The sequence below is a fragment of the Pleurodeles waltl genome, chromosome 5 (genome assembly GCF_031143425.1).
Source record: "Pleurodeles waltl isolate 20211129_DDA chromosome 5, aPleWal1.hap1.20221129, whole genome shotgun sequence".
Lineage (NCBI taxonomy): Eukaryota > Metazoa > Chordata > Amphibia > Caudata > Salamandridae > Pleurodeles > Pleurodeles waltl.
The window spans coordinates 442218399-442239478 of record NC_090444.1 but is presented as its reverse complement, the minus strand read 5'-3'; the positions used below and the strand labels follow the sequence as shown (position 1 = coordinate 442239478).

At 43.5% G+C, this 21080-nt stretch overlaps 1 protein-coding gene across 3 annotated transcripts in view; it reads left to right on the top strand.

The window, feature by feature from the left end:
- LOC138295746 (uncharacterized) overlaps positions 1-21080 on the top strand; it is a 401349-nt gene that overhangs the window by 354772 nt on the left and 25497 nt on the right. For all 3 annotated transcript variants that reach the window (XM_069234243.1, XM_069234245.1, XM_069234244.1), the window contains one exon: positions 8077-8225. In XM_069234243.1, the coding sequence (XP_069090344.1) occupies positions 8077-8225 (149 nt within the window). The remainder of the gene's footprint in view (positions 1-8076; positions 8226-21080) is intronic.

Genomic DNA, 21080 nt, shown 5'->3' with positions numbered 1-21080 from the left:
AGTGGGTGTTCTGCCCCCCATGGGGGCAGATGGGCCTTCCAAAAATAGGCTGATCTGCCCCCAAGGGGGGGGGGGGGGCAGAAATGGCAGTAATGTGCCCCCATCTGGAGCGACCTTGCCCAATGGGCTGCCCCCCCACAAACAAAACACACAAACCAATCCCTGGTGCCTAAGTGGTTTTGCCCCCTTTGGGGGAAGATGGGCCCAATAGAAATAGGTCAATCTGCCCCAAAGTGGGGTACAAGTGGCCTTAAATAAAATTGCCCCCCAGGGGAGCGACTCTTACCCAGGGGGTCGCTCCCCATCTGTAAAAAAATAAAAATAAATCCCTGGTGTCTAGTGGTTTGGGGCAGATTGGCTTAATAAAAGTAGGCTGATCTGCCTCCAAGTGAGCAGAAATGGCCTAAAATAAAATTGCCCCCAGGGGAGCGACCATTGCCTAAGGGGTCGCTCCCCTTGCGTGAAATTGGCGCAATAAAAAAAATCCCTGGTGTCTATTGGTTTCTGCCCTCCTTGGGAGACAGATTGACCTAATAAAAATAGGCCGATCTGCCCCCAAGGTGGGCACAAATGGCCTAAAATAAAATTGCCCTCCAGAGGAGCGACCCTTGCTTAAGCGGTCGCCCCGCTTGCATGAAATTGGCACAATAAAAAAATCCCTGGTGTCTAGTGGTTTCTGCCCCATTGGCCTAATAAAAAAAGGGCCTACCTGCCCCCAAGGGGGACAAAAATGGCCTAGAATAAATTTGCCCCCCAGGGGGGACACCTTGCCTAAGGGGTCGCTCACCATCTGTAAAAAAAAAAAAAACTGATCCCTAGTGCCTAGTGGCATCTGCCCCCCATGGGAGCAGATCAGCCCAATTAAAATAGGCCGATCTGCCTCCAAGGGGGGCAGAAACTGCCTTAAAAAAAATGTCCCCAGGGGAGTGACCGTTTCCCAAGGGGTCGCTCCTCTTCATTGTTTATGTATTAAAAAACATACTCCCTGGTGTCGAGTGGGCATTTCTGACGCATTATCACTATGCGATCGTGCTGCAGAAATGCTCAGAGACACAGGAATAGCCTTTCCTTTCCTTTCATGCCTCTCCGATCTCCTCCACCCTCTGATCGGAAGACAAATGCAAGCATTTCCCTTCCGATTGCGCTGGAAGGTGGGAGACCTCTAATGAGGTCAGCGTGCAATTGCGTGCTGATGTTATCAGACGTCACTGGGGGGGTGGTCGGGGGTGGAGGGGGAAGCGATTCCCCTTCCATCCCTGGCCAGTGGAGGGGGGTGGTAGGCCTTCGGGGGAGCGCTATCGCTTCCCCTGAGGGCCGGTGCCAGGATGCAGTGGTTACGGCTGTGGCGCCCCAGCACTTCGCCACTAGACATAACCATTACGTCCGTGGCTCCGATGGGGTTAAAGAAATACTACCAACATGTCTGCCTTGTGATACGTTCAGAGCGTGGATGTGTCATGAACTACAGCATAGGAAGAGCAGAACTGCATGGACAAAGGAGTATGTGGTAGTTAACAAAAACAATTTGAGCTGGGGTTGCTACACACTTGAAGAAATATGTACTAGTGTTATAGGGAGGCAGCAACAAAATCAGCATAGGTGCAGTTCGCAAAGGAGCAATCATCTGAGGAAGGTGGACAACCGAAATGCATTGTTGATGTTAGAAAATGTTCACCACAATGCTGTCTACATTTATGTAGATATGAGAAGATATTGCTGAGAGCGTAGGGGCAACTGCGGGAACAAGTTAAGATTCTTTTAGATGCATTGAATGTTATATGAATATATGTGACTAGATAGACCGCAGGACTCACAGTGGCTTTAGATTTTTGATTATTGCCATGTGTTTTTGACATGTTGAGTCGATTCTAATTAAACGAATAATGGAGGATATTTGAGAAATGTCTTATGCTTTCACAGCAATGTGACATTGTAACGGGACAAATTCACTCTGAAAAAGGTATTAAAGACTGCAGGAGAGGTGGATATGTTACTCCCTTCCACAATAGGTAATCGTGACAAGGGATTTGTTGTCACAAAGAGTGAATTTCGATATCCTCTTGCCTGACTGGCATGTGGGCTTTCCCTCTGTAGATTAAGCACACCTGCCATTTTCCAGACCACTCTTCTAACTTTTTTACGCCATCCCCTATCCTTTAGATGTGCCCTACAGAGCTTTTCGTTATCTGTTGAAGACCTGTTGATCACATTATTTATACTTAGAGTGTGCTTTGGGTAAGCCCATTGCTTATCAGTTTTCAGCTTTCCTGACAATCGTATTTGCTTGCTGCTTTTTCAGTGGTATTCCTTCTTGTTTGTGTCCCTTCTTTGAAACATAGCTGCTTAACCATCCTTTTGTCCGGCTGACTTACATTCTTACACTGCTTACATCAGGGAACTACTTTTTCTTTTTCTTTGAGAACTCATGGGAGTGCATGTTTTCTTGCTCTTTCTCCTGCTGCTTCCCCCTCACATCCCTGCCCACCGGTACTCTCCTTGTTGCTCCTCACTCTTTTTCTTTTATCTCACGCCTTCCAATATTGCATGAAAGTCCAGGCCTTGCCACACAAAGGCAGAATGTATGGCTCTGGGAAAGAGCTGGCTGCAGCACTCACTCAACCTGCCTTTGAGAAAGAAGAGTGACTGAAAATATGTATGTCCTGGAGGCCATTAAATGTGCTCCTGGGTGCTCCAGTGCAGCTTATGGCTGGATCATTTGTTTGAGTTCCTATCCATGTGCAAAGTAAATGGTAAGCTGTTTTCTTTAAATTTTAACATTTCCTCAGAAAGATGTTATGTCCTTTTAACTATGTGCAACTAGTCCTCTATGCAACAAGCGTTTTAAATTTCTGTACTGATTTGCATGAAATTTGAACATAAACCATACTGATTATAAAGATTGAAAATATTAAATTCAGTGTTCAGTTTTGAGATACCTTAAGATACATGTTTACTTTTTCGTCAGTATTTTGAGATTTCTTTCTTTTCTTTTTTTTAACAATGATTTACAGACAAGCAGTATATTGATCCTCTTACATATAGAGGCACAATCACTTCCTCGGTTCCAGCAACTGTGCAGAATCTCATGCTATTCTGTTTTCAAAGGAACTCTGTGAATTTTTATTTGTCCAAAAAGCAAAACATCCAGTTGGGAGTGTGCCTCCAGTGTGTTGCAGGGTTTGTGCTCCTTTAGGATGTCAACACTGGCATTTTTTTGGACATATCTGTGGCCCCGTCAAAATGGAGGACTGTATATTTGTAGATTTGGAGATCCTTGGCGAAAGCACCAGAGGTGCGGACTGGTATTGCTGTGCCAACAAGATGTCCATTTCAGGGTAAGCTTTATTAGCTTTAGGCCCTTTTCAAGGTTAGATTTGTTTGGTCTCTTAGTTGGACGTCATCCAGTGCAAAGTGTTTCTCTTTCTCCTGTCTCTGCAGGATCTCCTCTTGGACCAACCAGCCTGCCACCACTGATATTTAGTGCACTGAAGTCAGGGGGTGGAGGAATTTTGTGTAGAGTGATAGAGATGTATGCAGTGGTATATTGTTGGAAAATGGCCTCTCTGAAGGGTCACATTTATGCTGGATTTAGGACTCTGGACACTTTACCACTGCTAACCAGTGCTAAAGTACATGTGCTCTGTCCCTAAAAACGTGATAACATTGGCTCATACCTAATTGACATATTTAATTTACCTGTAAGTCCCTAGTAAAGTGCACTACATGTGCCCAGGGCCTGTAAATTAAATGCTACTAGTGGGCCTGCAGCACTGATTGTGCCACTCACATAAGTAGCCCCTTAACCATGTCTCAGGCCTACCCTTGCAGGGCCTGTGTGTGCAGTTATACTCCCACTTCGACTTGGCATTGTAAACTACTTGCCAAGACTTAAACTCCCCTTTTTCTCACATACGTCACCCCTAAGGTAGGCCCTAGATAACCCATAGGGCAGAGTGCTATGTAGGTAAAAGGCAGGACATGTACCTATATGTTTTACATTTCCTGGTAGTGAAAACCTCACAAATCCGTTTTCCACTACTTTGAGTCCTGCTCCTCTCAAAGACTAGCATTAGACCTACCCTCATTCACTTTTGAGTGGTAGATTCTGATCTGGAAGGAGAGGCCCTACCATGTTTGGTATTGCCAGAATGGTAATAGCAAATCCTGCTTACTGGTGAAGTTGGATACTATTTTAGAAATGCCACTTTTAGAAAGTGGGCATTTCTCTGCACTTAATGCCATCTGTGCCTTACACCCTGTCTCCAGTCCACATCTGGTCTGTGTTGGTTGACAGCTCCCCTTGTGCATTCCACCCAGACAATAATAAACACAGGACACTCAGTCACATCTACATTCATCTGCATACTGAATGGGTCTTCCTGGGCTAGAAGGCTGGAGGGTCTCACACTTACATTTCAAAGGCCAGTGGCCTTCCCTCACACAAAGGACTGATAACACCCCACAGGGACCCTGGCAGACAGGACTGGGCTGAAAGGGGAACTTGTGCACTTCAAAACCACTCTTTAAAGTCTCCCCCACTTCAAAGGCATTTTGGGGTATATAAACTGGGTCTCTGACCCCACCAACCCAGACACTTCTGGACCTACACCTGTCAGAGGAGCTTCCTGGCTGCCCAAATGACTCATCTGAACTGCTTTGCTGAGAAGGACTGCTGCCCTGCTTGTTGCCCTGCTAGCCTCTGACCCGGCTGGAAGGACTCTGCCTTCCTCCTGAAGTGCTCTTCAAGGGCTTAGATTGAGCTTGACTCCGGTTTCTGAAGTCACAGGGCCAACGAAGACTTCATGTCTTCAAGAAACTCCTTGTGCACTGAAAATCGATGCAACGCCTGCAGAAATCGATGCAAAGCCTGCATCACGGGTGAGAAGTCACTTCGCAGCCGACCGTAACGACGCAGCATGACTTCCCGACTGGAATTTTATGCAGCGGCTGCCTTGCGACAGAAAATTCAATGCATTGCCTACCGGATCAACGCAGCGCATGCTCCTTTTTCCAGCACGTCAAGGATTTTCACTGCATCGTCCTTGGGTGCCAAAATATCCCCACATCGCAGTGAGGAACCAGGATTACGCACCAAAAATTACACAAACCCTTGCAGTGTGGAAAGAAATGACGCACCGTCTGTGCCGCACAGGAAAATCTGATGCAACACCTTATTTTTCCATGCATCGCCTCCTCTGCGGTCTCCGTGCATCATTTTTTTTTATGCATCCCAGGCACTGTGTGTAACAAAGAAACTACTGTTAATTTCTAAGGAGTGAGACTCTTAAATCTTTTAAAAGTGATATTCCAACTTGTGCTTTTTGGATTTTTGTTGTTTTTACTTTATTTTATTCAGATAAATATTATCTATTTATCTAAACCTGTGTGGTGTATTTCTGTGGTGTCCACTGTGTTACTGTATGATTCATTGCACAAATACTTTACACATTGCCTTCTAAATTAAGCCTGACTGCTCAGTGCCAAGCTACCAGAGGGTGGGCACAGGATAATTTGGATTGTGTTGTGACTTACCCAGACTAGGATCCTGGTTCCTACTTGGAAAAGGATGTATACCTCTGCCAACTAGAGACCCCAGTTCAGCATCCTGACATTCAGAACACTAGCTGGCCATGCATAAGAAGAATGTCAATACAGTTTTAGTTATGCTCACCCACATAGTACCTCCTGCCGAGTCTGTAAGGCATGCAACCTGAGGTCAAGTAGACAGGTCGCTTGTTCATCATGTGCCAAAGTAAATCACTTGAAGACACAAGATAGTATTTAGGAGAAACTGAGATGTCAAGAGGGAAACAAGACAACATGGAAACAGACAGAGGTTTTGAAATTGCCTTTGTTGCATTGTATTTTTGAATGGGGTCCAATTTACACAAATTTGACTGCCAGGTGTTCGCATCACAATATCCCACGTTCTTTGTTAATTTTATAATCCAGTGAATGGAAGTTCAGAATACAATATTAAAGCTAATACCCATTCCCTACACATGTTTACCCTTAGATCCCTTCCTCTTGAGAGCTGGATATTCACTCTTCTTGCAGCAAATGACGGTATTCTTTTTCAACAGCCTTGTTCACTCAAAAGAGACCAAACTTTCTGTATCTCAAGTTAGGAATCTGTCTACACTCCATTTTTTCTTTGGCATATTTGTACCTAATATCTTCTGTAACTATAGCCTCAGAATGCATGCCAGGTATTTATTTCCTTCTCATTGCAATTTTAGAGATCCAAATGTATAAGTCCATTTGTGTTTCTGAGATACTAACTCTTTCATAAAGCACTATTTGTTGTGCATACAGTTTTGAAGTAAACATTATTCCTAGGTCCTTCAAATTACAGTATATCACTTACAGACACCAGTGATTGTACCTCATTTGATTGTAACCCAGTGGTAATGAAAGGGTTCAACTTACAAGGTGGAATAAATTGTGTCTTAGTTGTGGGTTAAAGCATACTGCAGTGTAAATGAACCTTTTTACTAGGAATTCTTCATGTTTTAAATAGCTTATGTCTACCTTACAACTATATATTGTATACGTCATTCAAACAAAACATATTAGATGTTGCCTGGAGTGTCAATTGCAACCCAGTGTTTCCCATCAGAAAACGTAAGCTTCCGACTGTCAATGGAATATTTGGGCTTCTTCACCTTAAGAATTACCACAGACATGCCCAATTGTGGCTCAATAGAAAATGGCCTCCTCCAGTTACTAGTTGCAATCTTCATTAACATCTAATAAGGCTAGAGTTCAGAATTGCTTTATGATTACAGTTAAGACCACACACTCCACATTGTGTTATGTGCATGCAAAGTTGCAAGCAAACTCCAGACTACGCATGCTATCTTGAGTTTAGGACAATAATGAAACTTGCTGTGCAAGTAAACCATTACATTGGCAAGAGTGGATTGAAAAAGATATATGCTCCATAAGCCAAGTGATAAACAGTGGTTCTGTTAGTCCATTAAGTGTTTTATAGAAGACTTTTATTACAGCATACAAAAAGAAACGATATGATTTTGCAGAAAACTCTCATGCCACTTGTGGGTGAAGTCTCAAACAAGAGATAGAAAATTCTTGAAATAATAGGATAACTTACCATCCCATTCAATTAGAAAGCTTCAACAAACAAAAAAAACCTGTTATCTCACATGAGAGTTTATCTTGTTTAGTAAAATAGAGGACTGGATGGAAAATGTAGTTCTACTCCCTAATTTGGTTCAGTAAACTTAGGAAGTATATAAAACATCAGCCCACGCTGAGCAATATTTACACTCATCAAAGAATTGTACTGTGTAGCTATTTGAGTCCTCTAGGAAGGCAAAAAATTAATCTGACAGATAACTCACTGTGCTGTCCTCTCAAGCTAATCTCACTTATTTCGTAGTAACATGCCACATAGCACAAGAACATAAGGAATGTGTTACTCTACTTTTGTTGTTGGTTGTAAATCACAAAATCAAACTAGATCCTTCAATATTCTTCTTTAATGACCTCTCCACATTTTCCAGTTTGACACCGTTCCATAGGAAATGGCTAGTAAAAGCTCTTTGGTTAAAAAACCCTTGCTACTGAAAACTCTTCATCAACTATATTATCTGATGTTTAGTTGGTGGGAATGTCGTCTCTCTCTGATTTGGATAAACTCCACTCACACATTTCAAAAATTGGATGGACTGTTCCAAAAATATAAGGGACCCATAACTGAAGACATTGAAGTACAGAATTTAGCTACAGCTCACTGCTCCATTCTGTTCTTTAACGTATTTTCATTGATAATTTCTTCAAGTGATGAATTCCAAACGAGCTCCTCTCACTATGTGCCTAAATATGTTGCTATGTTGCTTACGATGAGATGATTATAATCCATCTGGTGTGTAAATATAAAAGGACAGGGGCTCAAGGCATGGTTTACTATGAACTAGCTGGTACCCCATTACCGGTTAGAATAAGTTATTTAAAATATGTGCTGGATCTCTAGGGATTCATATAAACAAGAATACATATGACCCTGTTTGTCGTAATGTTATTGAAACTTTTAATATCTTCATTATTTTTTAGGTCCAAAATGGAATTGCAATTTATGCAACATGGACAACTATAGCCACTCTTTTGAACTTTGCTGTTGTGTTAACGTACAGTGGAGATGTGTCCAATGCGACTTCGACTACAGCGGCATTAGCAATTTTAGCCCTTGAGCTTGTTTTATGGTAAGTTACTTAAATATATATATATATATTTTTTTTTAAGTGCTGCATTATAGTGATTATTATGTTCTTTTGATTAAGGAACAATTGCCTGTGACAGAATGTGGACTCGTGTGTCCTGTTATTTCAAGGGACCCTTAGTAACCATGGAATTACAGGACAAGCTATATTCTCTGCCGTCTGATATTTTTTTTAATACATTAGGCCAGCTAAAAAGCTGATAATCTACCACTGTAGGACTAGCCCTACATTTGTAAAAGATTTCTGAATTATAGGCGATGAACAAAGAATCATGGGTTTATTACTGGAAAGGTCTGACAGTTGTTGATTTCCAAGCAGTAATCTCACTTGTCAGAATTTGCTCATGCTTATTTCCTCGAGGTTGGAAATCTGTATGAGTAAATTATGCGGTAATGTAGCTTTAAATAAAATAATTCAACCCCTGGGAGAGTATTTTCTTCTCCGTAAGTCCTCTGTGAAGTATGTGAGTATTTAGTGTCGGAGTAGTGTGGGAACGGCCAGGCTTCAGTTCTGACAGCTATTCTTAAACCTCATAAGAATAGCTGCTGATCTGTGATGAACCTGCCCCACTGTCTACAGGGAAACTTGCTGCGGTGTCTGCGCATCTACTGTGTATGCAGTGCAGTGCTGCTGTGCCTCCTAAGTGGGAGGAGGAATTTCAGGGTCCTTCTCCCCCCTACGACAGAACCAGGTGCCTCCATTAAGGGCAATTGGAAAGTACTTTTTCTGAGTTTGAGCTTGTCAGGGGAAAATGTTGTTGAATGTTAAAGGCAGGCTAGCTAGATTCTTGCACTTGGTGGCCGCTCAGTGGAAACGAGATGCAGCCCACGTTTTGCTTCAGAAGTCACAATGACATAAACACCTGTTACCCAATGCCATTTGGATTCACCCTGGACACCAACCTCACCCTCAAGGAACAAATTGACAAAAAACTAAAGGCAGCCCAATACCATCTGTTTCTTCTTGATGACATGTGTGACTGTTGATACACATGCTCTGTATACTCCTGCCATCTAGTGTTCGGTCCGGATGTGTGCAGGTTATTGTTCTTCAAAGAAGTCTCTCGAGTCATGAGGCAAAGTCACTCCTCTCTGTGATATTGCGCATGGGCATCAACTCCATTGTTAGATTGTTTTCTTTCTAACATCAGGTTTGGTCGTGTTCTTTGGCGCTCCGATTCAAGATCGTTTTCGGACTCCCTTTCTGTTTATTGTTACTCTCTATACCCCTTAGTATTGTTTTCCATCGTGTTCCACCGTCATCTTTCGAGAACAGAAGCAATCCTTAGGTTGTCAATTCGACTTTCCCCAGTTGCGGGCTTTGGGCCTCGCCTTTTCGAGCCTTGTTTCTCATCTCATCTGCTTTGACCAATGATGCGCTGCTAACGGACCGAATTCCCTTTCGATTCTGTCCCAACTGCCACACGAAATACCTTTATACAGACCTCCATTAGGTTTGCAACCTGTGCCTGTCTCCTGAACCACACTGAAGAAAACTGTGAGGGCTGACGATCTTTTCAATAGAAGAAAATGTTGCCGGACTGTTGGTCATGTCAGAAAGAAATGCAGCGCAAAGACCTGAAGATACACCCAACATCTTTAGCCAACAGGCAGAGGAAGGACTGCATGAGGCCTCAGCAGCAGCAGAAGAAGCTTTTTCCATACCAGACTCTGAATCCGTCTCCGGAATTGAGTTTGGCCAACAGATGTAGGACCTTCCTTCAGGCCAGCATACAGTGAGCACCCATGCCCCTGTCCAGCCCACCAAGAGACATTCGGTTCTGACTGAAATTAGACTCCCCGGCCACCACTGCCAACAGGCAATGATAGGCACCGAAGTTCTGCTATGGATGCCCCACCCTCAGCACCAAAAGCCAAGCCGAAAACTCCTGCTGCCGCATCAAGCTGACCAGTCTTGGTGCCAAGCCGACCATCTGCCTCATCAGCTCCAAGCACCCTCGCCTTCGCCGCTTTGGCTCTGCCCACCTCGGCGCCGAAACAAAGATCAAGTTCGCCACCAAACCCATCCAGTTCAGCACCAGAATTGGCCCTATGAAGGAGAGGCTCTAGACGAAGCAGAAGAAGATACACATCTAACCTTCTACTGGTCGGATTTAGGCAAAGGAATTGCAGTCAGTGCCTACTTGATCGATGTGCCAGCTTTCTTTTAAGGATGCCATCGACCTACCTGTACCTCCTAACGAAAAGAAAAGGGATATTGCAACCAGTCCTCTACAGCCACCTCTACCTGCTTCTCCTCCACCTCCCTCACCAACACCACCAGCACCTTGTTCATTACATCACTCTTTTAGTGATATAGGAGACATCATTCCACAAGGCTTCCCACAATCTTACACTGGGGATCGGGGGGAGGGGATGACAATGATCAGCAGCCCATAGATCCATGGTACAACTACAACATTGACACCCCCCTTCTCCGCCAAGGATAATGCCCCAGACCTATAATCAGCTAAGCCATCATTCCCGGATGATGCAGCATCCTTCCAGGAGCTAATAGCTAGGGCAGCTGCAGGTCTCCTTGCACAAAGGCCCTATTGATGTTGACCTACTCTTTGGGACCCGCTCTTCTACCACTAGGGCATGCCAATATCTGCCCATCTTAAAGGGGGATGCGCCATCACTCAGATGAAATCTGTAGAGATCCGGTGTGGGCATGCATTATTACACCAAGAATAGACAAGAAATACAAAGCTGCACCCTCAGACTCACTTTACATCAAGCGCCAGCTCCCCCCAGACTCACTGGTGGTAGCTAATGCCCATGAGAGGGCTAATTCTCTGTCATCAGCAGATGCCTCTCCACCCGACAGAGTCTAAACCCAATAATACTTCAGAGAAAAGGGTGGCAGCACAGGCAGCCAACCATTGAAGTATTGCCAACACCCAGGGGTTGTTAGCGAGGTGTGACAGGGCTGTTGTGACGAAATGGAGGAACTCCTCCAACATCTCCTTGAGGAGTACAACAAAAGAGGCCACCAAATTGTCCAGCAGGGTAAACTAATCTCAAACAATACAATCAGATGTGCCCTCGACTCAGCGGACACAGCTGCCGGGAGCATAAATTGCATAGGCATGCTTGGCTATACATATCTGGCTTTAAGCCAGAAGTACAGCAGACACTCCTTAATGTCCCTTTTGACGAACAACATCTGTTTGGTCCCCAGGTGGATCAAACATTAGAAGAAATTAAGAAGAACTCAGAGGTTGCCAAATCTATGGGATGGTGCAACCACCAACTCCTTGGGGTTCCTTTTGGCATGCCACATACAAACAAAGCACCAAGACAACACCATCAGATACATCTACCTCTTTCTATCGGCAACAGCATCAGCCCTCCCCTTCAAGGGGATATTACAGAGGCACATATGGAGGAAATAATTCTAAAGGGTGTGGGAAGTGGGCCTCCCCTCGTACCACACCCTCCACTTCCATACAGTGACCCATTTCTCATTACTCCCCACCACGTAACACCTGTCAGGGGATGACTACACCGTTTCTTTCCCAACTGGAAAACAGACCAGTGGGTGTTGGATATTATTCAACATGGTTGTTATATGGAGCTCATCAATTCACCTCCAAACATCCCGCCTTGAAGACAAACTTTCCATAAAACACCAAACCATGCTCAAACAAAAAGTACAGGTTCTCTTGCAAAAAGGCCATAGAGCTTATTCCTATGGAACAACAAGGTTTAGGAGTATACTGCCTTTACTTCCTCATTCCAGCCTATATTAGACCTCAGACTGTTAAATTGTTACATCCTCTCAGAGCACTTTCACTTGGTAACTCTTCAGGATGTAATTCCTCTACTAAAAGAGGATGACTTTACGTCTGCACTGGACTCAAAGAACGCTTACTTTCACATCCTAATACATCCAGCTCACCGCAAATACCTCATCCTTGTGATTGCGGGAAAACATTATCAGTTCAAAGCGCTCCCATTTGGAGTCACTACTGCACCCCATGTGTCCACAAAATGACTAGCAGTAGTCGCAGCACATCTACGCAGACCGAGTATTCATGTCTTACGTACATGGACGATTGGCTCATCAAAGCCAATACACATCAGTTGTGCTTCCAACACACTCAGACTACTCTACAACTTCTTCATTGATTGGGGTTTACAATCAACGTACAAAATCACACCTTCATTCTTCACAGATTAAGCCATATCTAGGGGCTATTCTCAACACACAACTGGGATTAGCCTACATAACTGCAGCCAGGATTCAGAACATCACAGCACTGCTACAACAATTTCACCCAAATCAGCACATAACAGTCAGAACAATTCAGCGACTCTTAGGGGTGATGGCATATTGCTTTGCATTAGTACCCTATTCAAAACTATTTATGCACTCGCTACAGGATTGTCTGGCGAGCCAAGGGTCATAGTAATAGGGTCAGTTACAAGATCTAGTGCTGGTAGACAGCTGCACATATCACTCTCTGCAGTGGTGGAACACACAAAACCTATCAAAGGGTCGACCATTCCTCAACCCTGCTCCCCAGATCATTCACACAGCAGACGCATACCTCACAGGATGGGGTGCACATCTACAAGATCTCAAGTTCAGGGTCTTTGGGACACCAAACACCAGAGTCTTCACATCAACTTCCTAGAGCTTCAGGCAGTTCACCCAGCATTGAAAGCTTCCCTTACCCACTTAAAAGACAAGGTTGTCTTGGTCCGGATGGACAACACAACTGCCATGTTTTATTTAGAAAAACAGGGGAAGACACACTCCCTAAAGTTATCATACCTATCTCAGACGATTTGGCTTTGGGCAATATGTCACAACATTCACCTGCTAGCAGAACACCTCTCAGGGATAGACAACAACTTTGCCGACCTCCTCAGCAGGATACAGCAACAAGTCCACAAGTGCGATCTCCACCCCGAGTCCTCCTCCCATACTTTCACAAGTGGGGGTTTGCACAGATAAACCTTTTCACAACCGCAGACAACGAAAAATGTCAAGACTTCACCTCCACGCTCCCACACCCACTATCCAAGAGCAATGTTCTATGGATGAACTGGTCATAGATATTTGCCTACGATTTTCCACCTATCTTCCGTTTGTGGCTCAGAAGTTTAGGCAAACGTCTCTCACCCTCATTCTGATAGCTCCCACTTGGGATCGACAACCATGGTTCACCCCCTACTCAAGCTTTCAGTAGTACCATACGAGAAGCTTCCCCTCAGCCTGGAATCTTCTCACTCATAATCATGGACAAGTCAGGCACCCAAATCCAAAGGATCTCGACCTTTCAATTTGGCTCTTGAGGTCATAGAATTTAGTTATTTGAATCTCCCACCAGTATGTAGAACCATTCTCAAAGAAGCCCGTGAACCCATAATTAGAGCATGCTACGCCGGTGAGTGGAAAAGATTTGCCTTTTACTGCTGTGGTGAACACATTGACCCATTTGATGCAACTTTTCAGAACATTGCTATCTACTTCATTTCATTTCTCACCTGGTGTACACTTAAATACACCTACATCTAGCTGCAGTAGCTACCTATCTGCAAAACAGACAACACTCATCATTGCTCAAGATGCCAGTTATTAAGGCATTCATGGAAGGCCTTAAATGAATAATTACACCCAGTGTTCCCCAAGCACCGGCTTGGAATCTCAGCACTGTACTCACCAGACTTATGGGTCCACCATCCGAACCCTTGCATAACTGCCCTCTCCAATTCTTATCTTGGAAGGTAGCCTTTTTAGTAGCCATCACTTCACTTAGACGTGTCAGTGAGCTACAGGCATTAACATTGGAATACCCTTTCTTCAGCTACACAGAGATAGGGTAGTCCTTCGAACTAACCCTAAATTCCTTCCAAAGGTAGTTTTCCGCTTTCCACCTAAATAAGTCATTTGATTTACCTGTTTTCTTTCCACAGCCTGATTCAGTTGCAGAAAGGGCCCTTCATACACTAGATGTTAAAGAGATTTAATGTATTAGATTGACAGAAATAAAACATTTTGTAAAACCAAGCAACTCTATGTGGCTTTTTTGACCTGTCACATAGAAAATCCCATATCAAAATCAAGTATTTCTAGATGGATATTTAAATGCATTCAGACATGTTACGCCAAAGCTAAAACAACTTTTTCCACAACTCCTAGAGCACACTCTACCTGCAAGATAGGAGCATCTATGGCTTTCCTGGGCAATATCCCAATAGCTGAGATTTATAAAGCAGCTACATGGTCAACTCCACACACTTACACTAAACATTACTGTGTGGATGTATTACCAAGCAAATGTAGGACAGGCAGTGCTGCATACCCTTTCCCAATCAACTTCAACACCCACAGATTAGCCACCACTTTCTGGAGGGCACTGCCTTATAGACTATGCAGAGCATGTGTATCTACAGCCAGACATGCCATTGAACGGATTATGTTACTTACCCTGTAAGCATCTGTTTGTGGCATTTAGTGATGTAGATTCACATGTGCCTGCCCTCCTCCCCGGACACCTGTGGCCGTTTCAGTACCTACTTATACTATCATGTGCATGGACATCTCTTTACTAACACCTACACTCCATTCTCACCCATCTGTGCAAAATAATATCACAGAGAGGAGGAGTCACTTTGCCTTGTGACTCAAGGGACTTCTTTGGAGAAAAGCAACTTGCACACATCCGGACCCAGCACTAGATGGCAGGAATATGCAAAGCATATAAATCTACAGCACTACATGCCACAAACAGATGCTTACAGGATAAGTAACATAATCCTTCTTCCTTCATGCCCTCATCTTCTCTCACCTTCTGGATAATGGTTAATGCCACCCTGATTGACCTCCCACACTGCACATTGCACCACCTTGAGGGCATGCTCCACGCTCATCCAGGGCCTGAAGAAATATATGCTCAAATCATTCCTGCCCTAATTGAAGTCTATTGGTCTCCCCTTGCCAGTCCCACACCATCTTTAAAACCAGCTGTGTCCTTTACAAAGCCAAATCGATCTGCACCTCTGCTTATCTTGCAGACAGGATCTCTGGTGGCTCTCTCTACACCTGCAGCCAGGGTACCTTCAGACTGCAGACTAAGAAGTATAAATAAAAAAACAAAGCAGAAGGCCTTTTGCATCTATGCACCCACGATATAGAAAAACATCCTAGTATTGATCAGCTCACCAACACCGCTCCAATTTAGGAAAGGGTTGAAGGTGCACCTCTTTAAAGAACATTACAGAGCTTCTAGTAACCAGCTACCTCTCCTATTACTTGTCAAGTACATGCTGGCCTTTGACCCTGTACAACTCACTGCTGCCTTTTGGCTAGGTGTGTGCTATACACATACTACATACATACATACCTACATACACACATACATACAAACATACATACACACATACATACATACTTGCGCATCTATTTAGTGTTTATGCTTATTTCACTACCGAATAACATGCAGCAGAATGTCCTTTTCTTCTAAAATTAGATAACCGTTTTTTTTAGCCATTATCAATAGTAAGAAGATCTTTATAGCAAATCACGTCCTCATAACAAGCTTTAGATTATTTGCAAATTAGGTTATGTCTCCAGTCACAAACATGTCTTGCATGGTAATCCCACGGAAATGACCCATAAAGAAAACAGGGTTTTGCTACTGGCCCTTCTGGATGGGAATGTGGCTTGCTTGACACCATTTATATCTTCAGTCTATGCAAACTTATATTTTATCAAAGATTCAGTGGTAGTCAGTGTCTGCATCACTTATTGTTCTTTTTTTCCAACAGAAATGATTGAACACAGAAAGTGATTTATGGGGCTGGAATAATCTCTAGGGAATCCCCTTTTTTAACTCTGTTTACACCAGCCTAACTGGAGTTGTTGATATTTTCTTGAGATATATCCCATATAGGGAGGTAAAGGGAAAACATTAATGAGTTGAACATTTGGTGGTGGCTGGAGGCTTGCACAGTGCCAAAGAGTCTGACTGCCATCTGGTCCTCCACAATAGCAGGCTATAAAAAACAACATAAGAGTATAGTTGATGGATAGAGCGGAGCGAAAATTATTTATCAAAAGTCACATTTAAGCCGTAATCTCTAAACAATTAAGGCAACTGGAGCTGGCTCATTGCAAATCAAAAGGGGAATAATCCAAAAATTAGGAGTGATGCCTGTACCTCATCTTTGCCTATATGTCCATCGCCCAGCTGAACATCAAACCAGCAAATCCAGAATTCTTGTTATTTGCAAAGAACATCAAGCAAGAAGTAGTACAAACATGGCTCAATGGCATGAACTGAGCCTCCTTAGCAAGAAATGGGAGACCATTGGGGAATATTATATGCCTTTGATGAAATCGACATTTTCCAGCATTTGGGGCTAGTATATCTCTAGCATCCCCCTGGATGGTGTATGATGTTTGCAGTAACCTGAACAGGAGTGTCTCACATCCTGAGTCTTAATGTAAATGTGCTTTCTTTCCTTGCACAATGTGGCAGCAAGGAGGCCAACAATTTCTGCGTATTGATTCCTTCACCTGGTTCATAGGTTCCAGAAATCTCACTCACAACTGTGAAAGAGTCTTCCATGCTAGATTATTTGCCTCATCTGTTCTTAATTGGCAAAGTAACAGTGACTTCATATGGCAGGAGTCCTTCCTATGCCATCTCACTTGGTGACAGGAAGGTAATTATAATTTAAAATAGTAACACATCACAGCTGTCTTAATACCTTGGGCATAGTAACTCAACACAATTGGATTGAGAAACAAATGCAATATCAGATTTGGACTTTTCAGCTCTTACCACTTGTGAATGGATCCCAGAGGCCTCTGTCGACTTACTGAGGCAGAGTAAGTCAGTGGTGTAACGAAGCTGGAGGGGGCCTTCCTGCAAAGAACATGGAGAAGGCCCACCATACTGACTTTTCCCCAGCTTTGCTGGCTGGCAGGAGACCCTGACGTAACACATGTCTAGCTGAGCAGGTGTACTACTGTTATTTCGGGTGTAATTCCTGCTTCCCTCTCACAGATTTTCCTGACATCGGGAACTCACAGCTGAACCTAGAATGCAGCAAACTTTTCCGCACCCCTACCCACCTTTCGAGGCACTAGCCTGACTTGACTGAGTCCACCCCAGGGCAGAAGGCCTTCCATGATCCAGAGGATTTGACTGAATTGGCACAAGCCCTGTGGGTCTGTCAGAGATGTCAGACGCTTATAATTTTATCTCTGATAATGCATGAGTAGCCTCTTAGAGACAGCTGCAAGACATATGGCAGACTCTGCCCCAACCTTACCAGCCTCTCAGACGTGAAACTGCTACCTCTAAACTCCACGAATTCATGTATAATCCTGTAATGTAAGAAACTTAAAGGGGAAAATAGCACATAGCAGACCTTGCCAAAACGTGCATTATTACCTTACAGTGCTTGATTTATCTGAAAGGATGTTAAGATGCTTGAGTTTAGCCTGCAGAACATTTCTACAGAGATTGATGGTTCTGTTTTTAGGAGGCAGCATGTATGAAATGGTCCATGCATTCTTCCTCGCTGTCTCTTAGGTTTAGGTTTCATGCTGGACAAGCAGTTTACCATGTAATCTCAAGTGCAGAGGATGGCGGGCAGCTGTTTCAGCTTGTTGAGAGCCCTGAGAAAAACGTCGCCTGTGTATGCTCTAAGAACCGTGATTCGGGGATTAATTCGCTCCTGTTTAGGCTATGGTAATTCACTGTACTTGGGTAGTCCACAAACTCTTATTGCAAGATTGCAAATCATTCAGAATGCAGCCGCTCTACTACTTTTGGGTATCCAAAAAATATAACCAGCACGTCTAGCGCTTAAGGCTTTGCCCTGGCTCCCTATTAATTGTAGAATACAGTTAAAGCCCTCTGTATTGTGCATCAAGCTAAACATAACCGGGGTCCATTCATAAAGCAACTGACTCCCCCTCATCAATCGATAAAGAGATCTCAGGTCTAACAGTCTTGGCCTCTTAGTAGTTCCCAGAATAAAAAAAAACTAAAGATAGTGGTCGGTCATTCAGATTTTTGGGCCGGGCCCGAAGATCTGGAATCCTCTACCTAAGCAACTGAGAAAGGAAACAAAATACGCGAGTTTTTTCAATGAAATTGAAAACCTTTTCCTTCCCTAGATATGTGGTGTAGACGGCTGTTTTCTGGACTTGCAGTGGCAACAGCGCTGGGAAGCCCGAGGGGTAGCCATGCGCTCTATAAAATTAAATGGAATGGAATGTCTCCTCTCTGCCTTTGTGTGGGGATGAGTTTGAAAGGTTCAGTTCTGACTGCATGGTGTAAAATTGCACCAGGCCTGGCTAGCTGAAACTCCTCAACATCATCCATAGAGGACGGTGGAATAGATATGAGACTTGCTGAATAAAATGTGGTACCTATTTCTTTAGAGTCCCAATTGGACACTACCTGCAGAAGTGAAATCTTTTAACAAAAGCTTATGAATAAACAGTACTGTTTGCCTAATTATGGCATCAATTTGTGACTTTGTGGATGAATATTGTTAATTTTCCATCTGGCTAACATGGTACACAGAACCTGACCTCCCTCTGTATATGTCCCCTAGTGGTCTAAAGCACTGGGTTACTGCAGTGGTGGGTTCTATGCCTTCATCTGCACTTGTCACTCTACCATGAGCAAAACATGTACAGAAAAAGACATAACACCCTCCAAGGTTGATCAAACTATTGTTACCACTCTTAGACCTCTAAGTTGATTAAATCAACATTGAAACATATCAAAACTTCCTCAAAGCTTTGAGCATCTACCTCCAGGCACTGATATGACATCTTAGAGAAGTAGTGTTAACATTGAAGACCAAACGTCCCTTGTACATGTAAAATAAAGCGTTGCATTTCCGTTCACTGTGAATGCACCAAGAAACACACTGCAATTGAAGTAAAAAGCATGGTGCTCCTTTGAAACAGCTGTTAATAACACAAGCATTTCATAACGTTACCAGGATGGTACATTTATTTAATATAATGAATGGGTGAATCCGGGCATACTTTTCAGAAATCAGTGGATGAAACAGGCAATGAATGAATACATAACAGAGCTAGACAGAACTACTCACAGAACTGTTAGGTATTTACTAATATTTTCACTATTCTCCTGTGACTAGGTTAGTGTCAAATAGTTATCTGTAAAATATAGGCTTATAGTTATTTTTGAAGTCTCACTCATAACAAAAGGGAAGTCCAGTGAAACTGAATGTACCCTGCAGAGTTGTTGACAGACCTAAGGTAATCACCATTCCGATCCATCCTTGTGAATTGTGTCCAGGGGATGGTTCTTTTCAATGCTCTTTGAACCCCCAGGCTAGCTGAACCGATCTGAGGGCCAAGGGATATCTAACCAAGGATCAGGGCAAAAAAAGAGATTTGTCCTTCTTCGAGGGAATTACTAATTGTTGCGGTTGGGGCAGCTTTGTGTTTGGAGAACATTGGAGTTGGCTCCCACACACACTAGGAAATTCTTTCAAGTGGCTCTCTACCCCCCCCCCCACCACCACCACCATGCAGAGCCGGATAGTGTGTCCATTTCACATATACACATATACCGGCTCACGCGGTTGGGAATGGAGAGAGTGGAAGAAGGTAGAAGCAGGTTTGGGAGCTGGTCTGGGTGGGGAGGGGAGTTAAATTTCCTTAATTTCCTTACCTCTCCCACATTTCCAGACACCAGGAGAACACTGACTGGACCACTATTGGCATCACAGACTCATTCCTTCCTTTGTGGGAATATACTGGGAGGGGCAACAAACACTGTCTATGCCCTCTCAACAAAGGGACGAGGGACAAGGGGTGGTAGGAGAAGAGGATGGTCATTAAGGGATAGCTCCCAAAAGAGAGTGCACTGGCAGTCAAGGACGGGCTAGTACCAGTTAGGCATTATCTTATGTAGAACTTGGGTGCCTGTCTGACACCGTGCTGTTGAACACACCAGGAAAACGCCCTGTGGAAACCCTTCTTTGTGTATTGGGGAGAAAGGGATTCCTCAAAAGACTGGATATTCCTGGTTCTGTGAAGTAATGCGAACTCTACTGTTATATCTGGGGTACAATACACCTACATATTGCACCCATACCCTGATCTCTGTGTAGTAACCATCAGCATTGTGACAGTGGCCTCCCACCAAACCAATGTGATTGTGATCATTGGCCCATGCCTTGAGCTTTGTTTTGCGGCATTGTGTGTCGTTTATTTTCACTGTCTGTGTGCACCTCTTCGCATGTTAGTGTTTGCCTTCTTGGTCTATTGTCTTCCATCTCATCATTACTATTTTGTTTAACATAATATACACTTGTATGGCATGGCACTACCTACGTTTATTTTGTGGCCTATTATTTGTTGTGCTCCTAGAAATATTTGGAAAAGATAAGGGGTAAACCTTTCCTGCTCTCTCTCCCTAATCAATACATTAGCTGCAGCTCTCCAGACATATCAAATCAATTGCTTGCAAAAGGTGCAACATAAAACAGGAAGACTTAGCGTTCAGCCACTCTTAAGTGATTACTGATGTTTTGTGGCAGTTTTGAATACAGTTCATAAACCAAACTACTTCCAGTCCATCTCTAAGATATAAGGGGCACAGATTCTAGTGTAGGAGCATGCATGGAAGCAGTGGTCAGCCTTATTTTTGGTTCTTGCAGTAAACTGGGAGGCAAAGGAGTTAGTATCAAATCTAAAGTTTACAAACTTGTAAAGCCCCTTTGGCCGTACAAAAAGGACCAGGAATCAAAAATTGTGTTTAGTGGGTTTTTTCCAAATTAGTCATCAATCAATATAGGTGCATAGCAGGATCAGATTGTA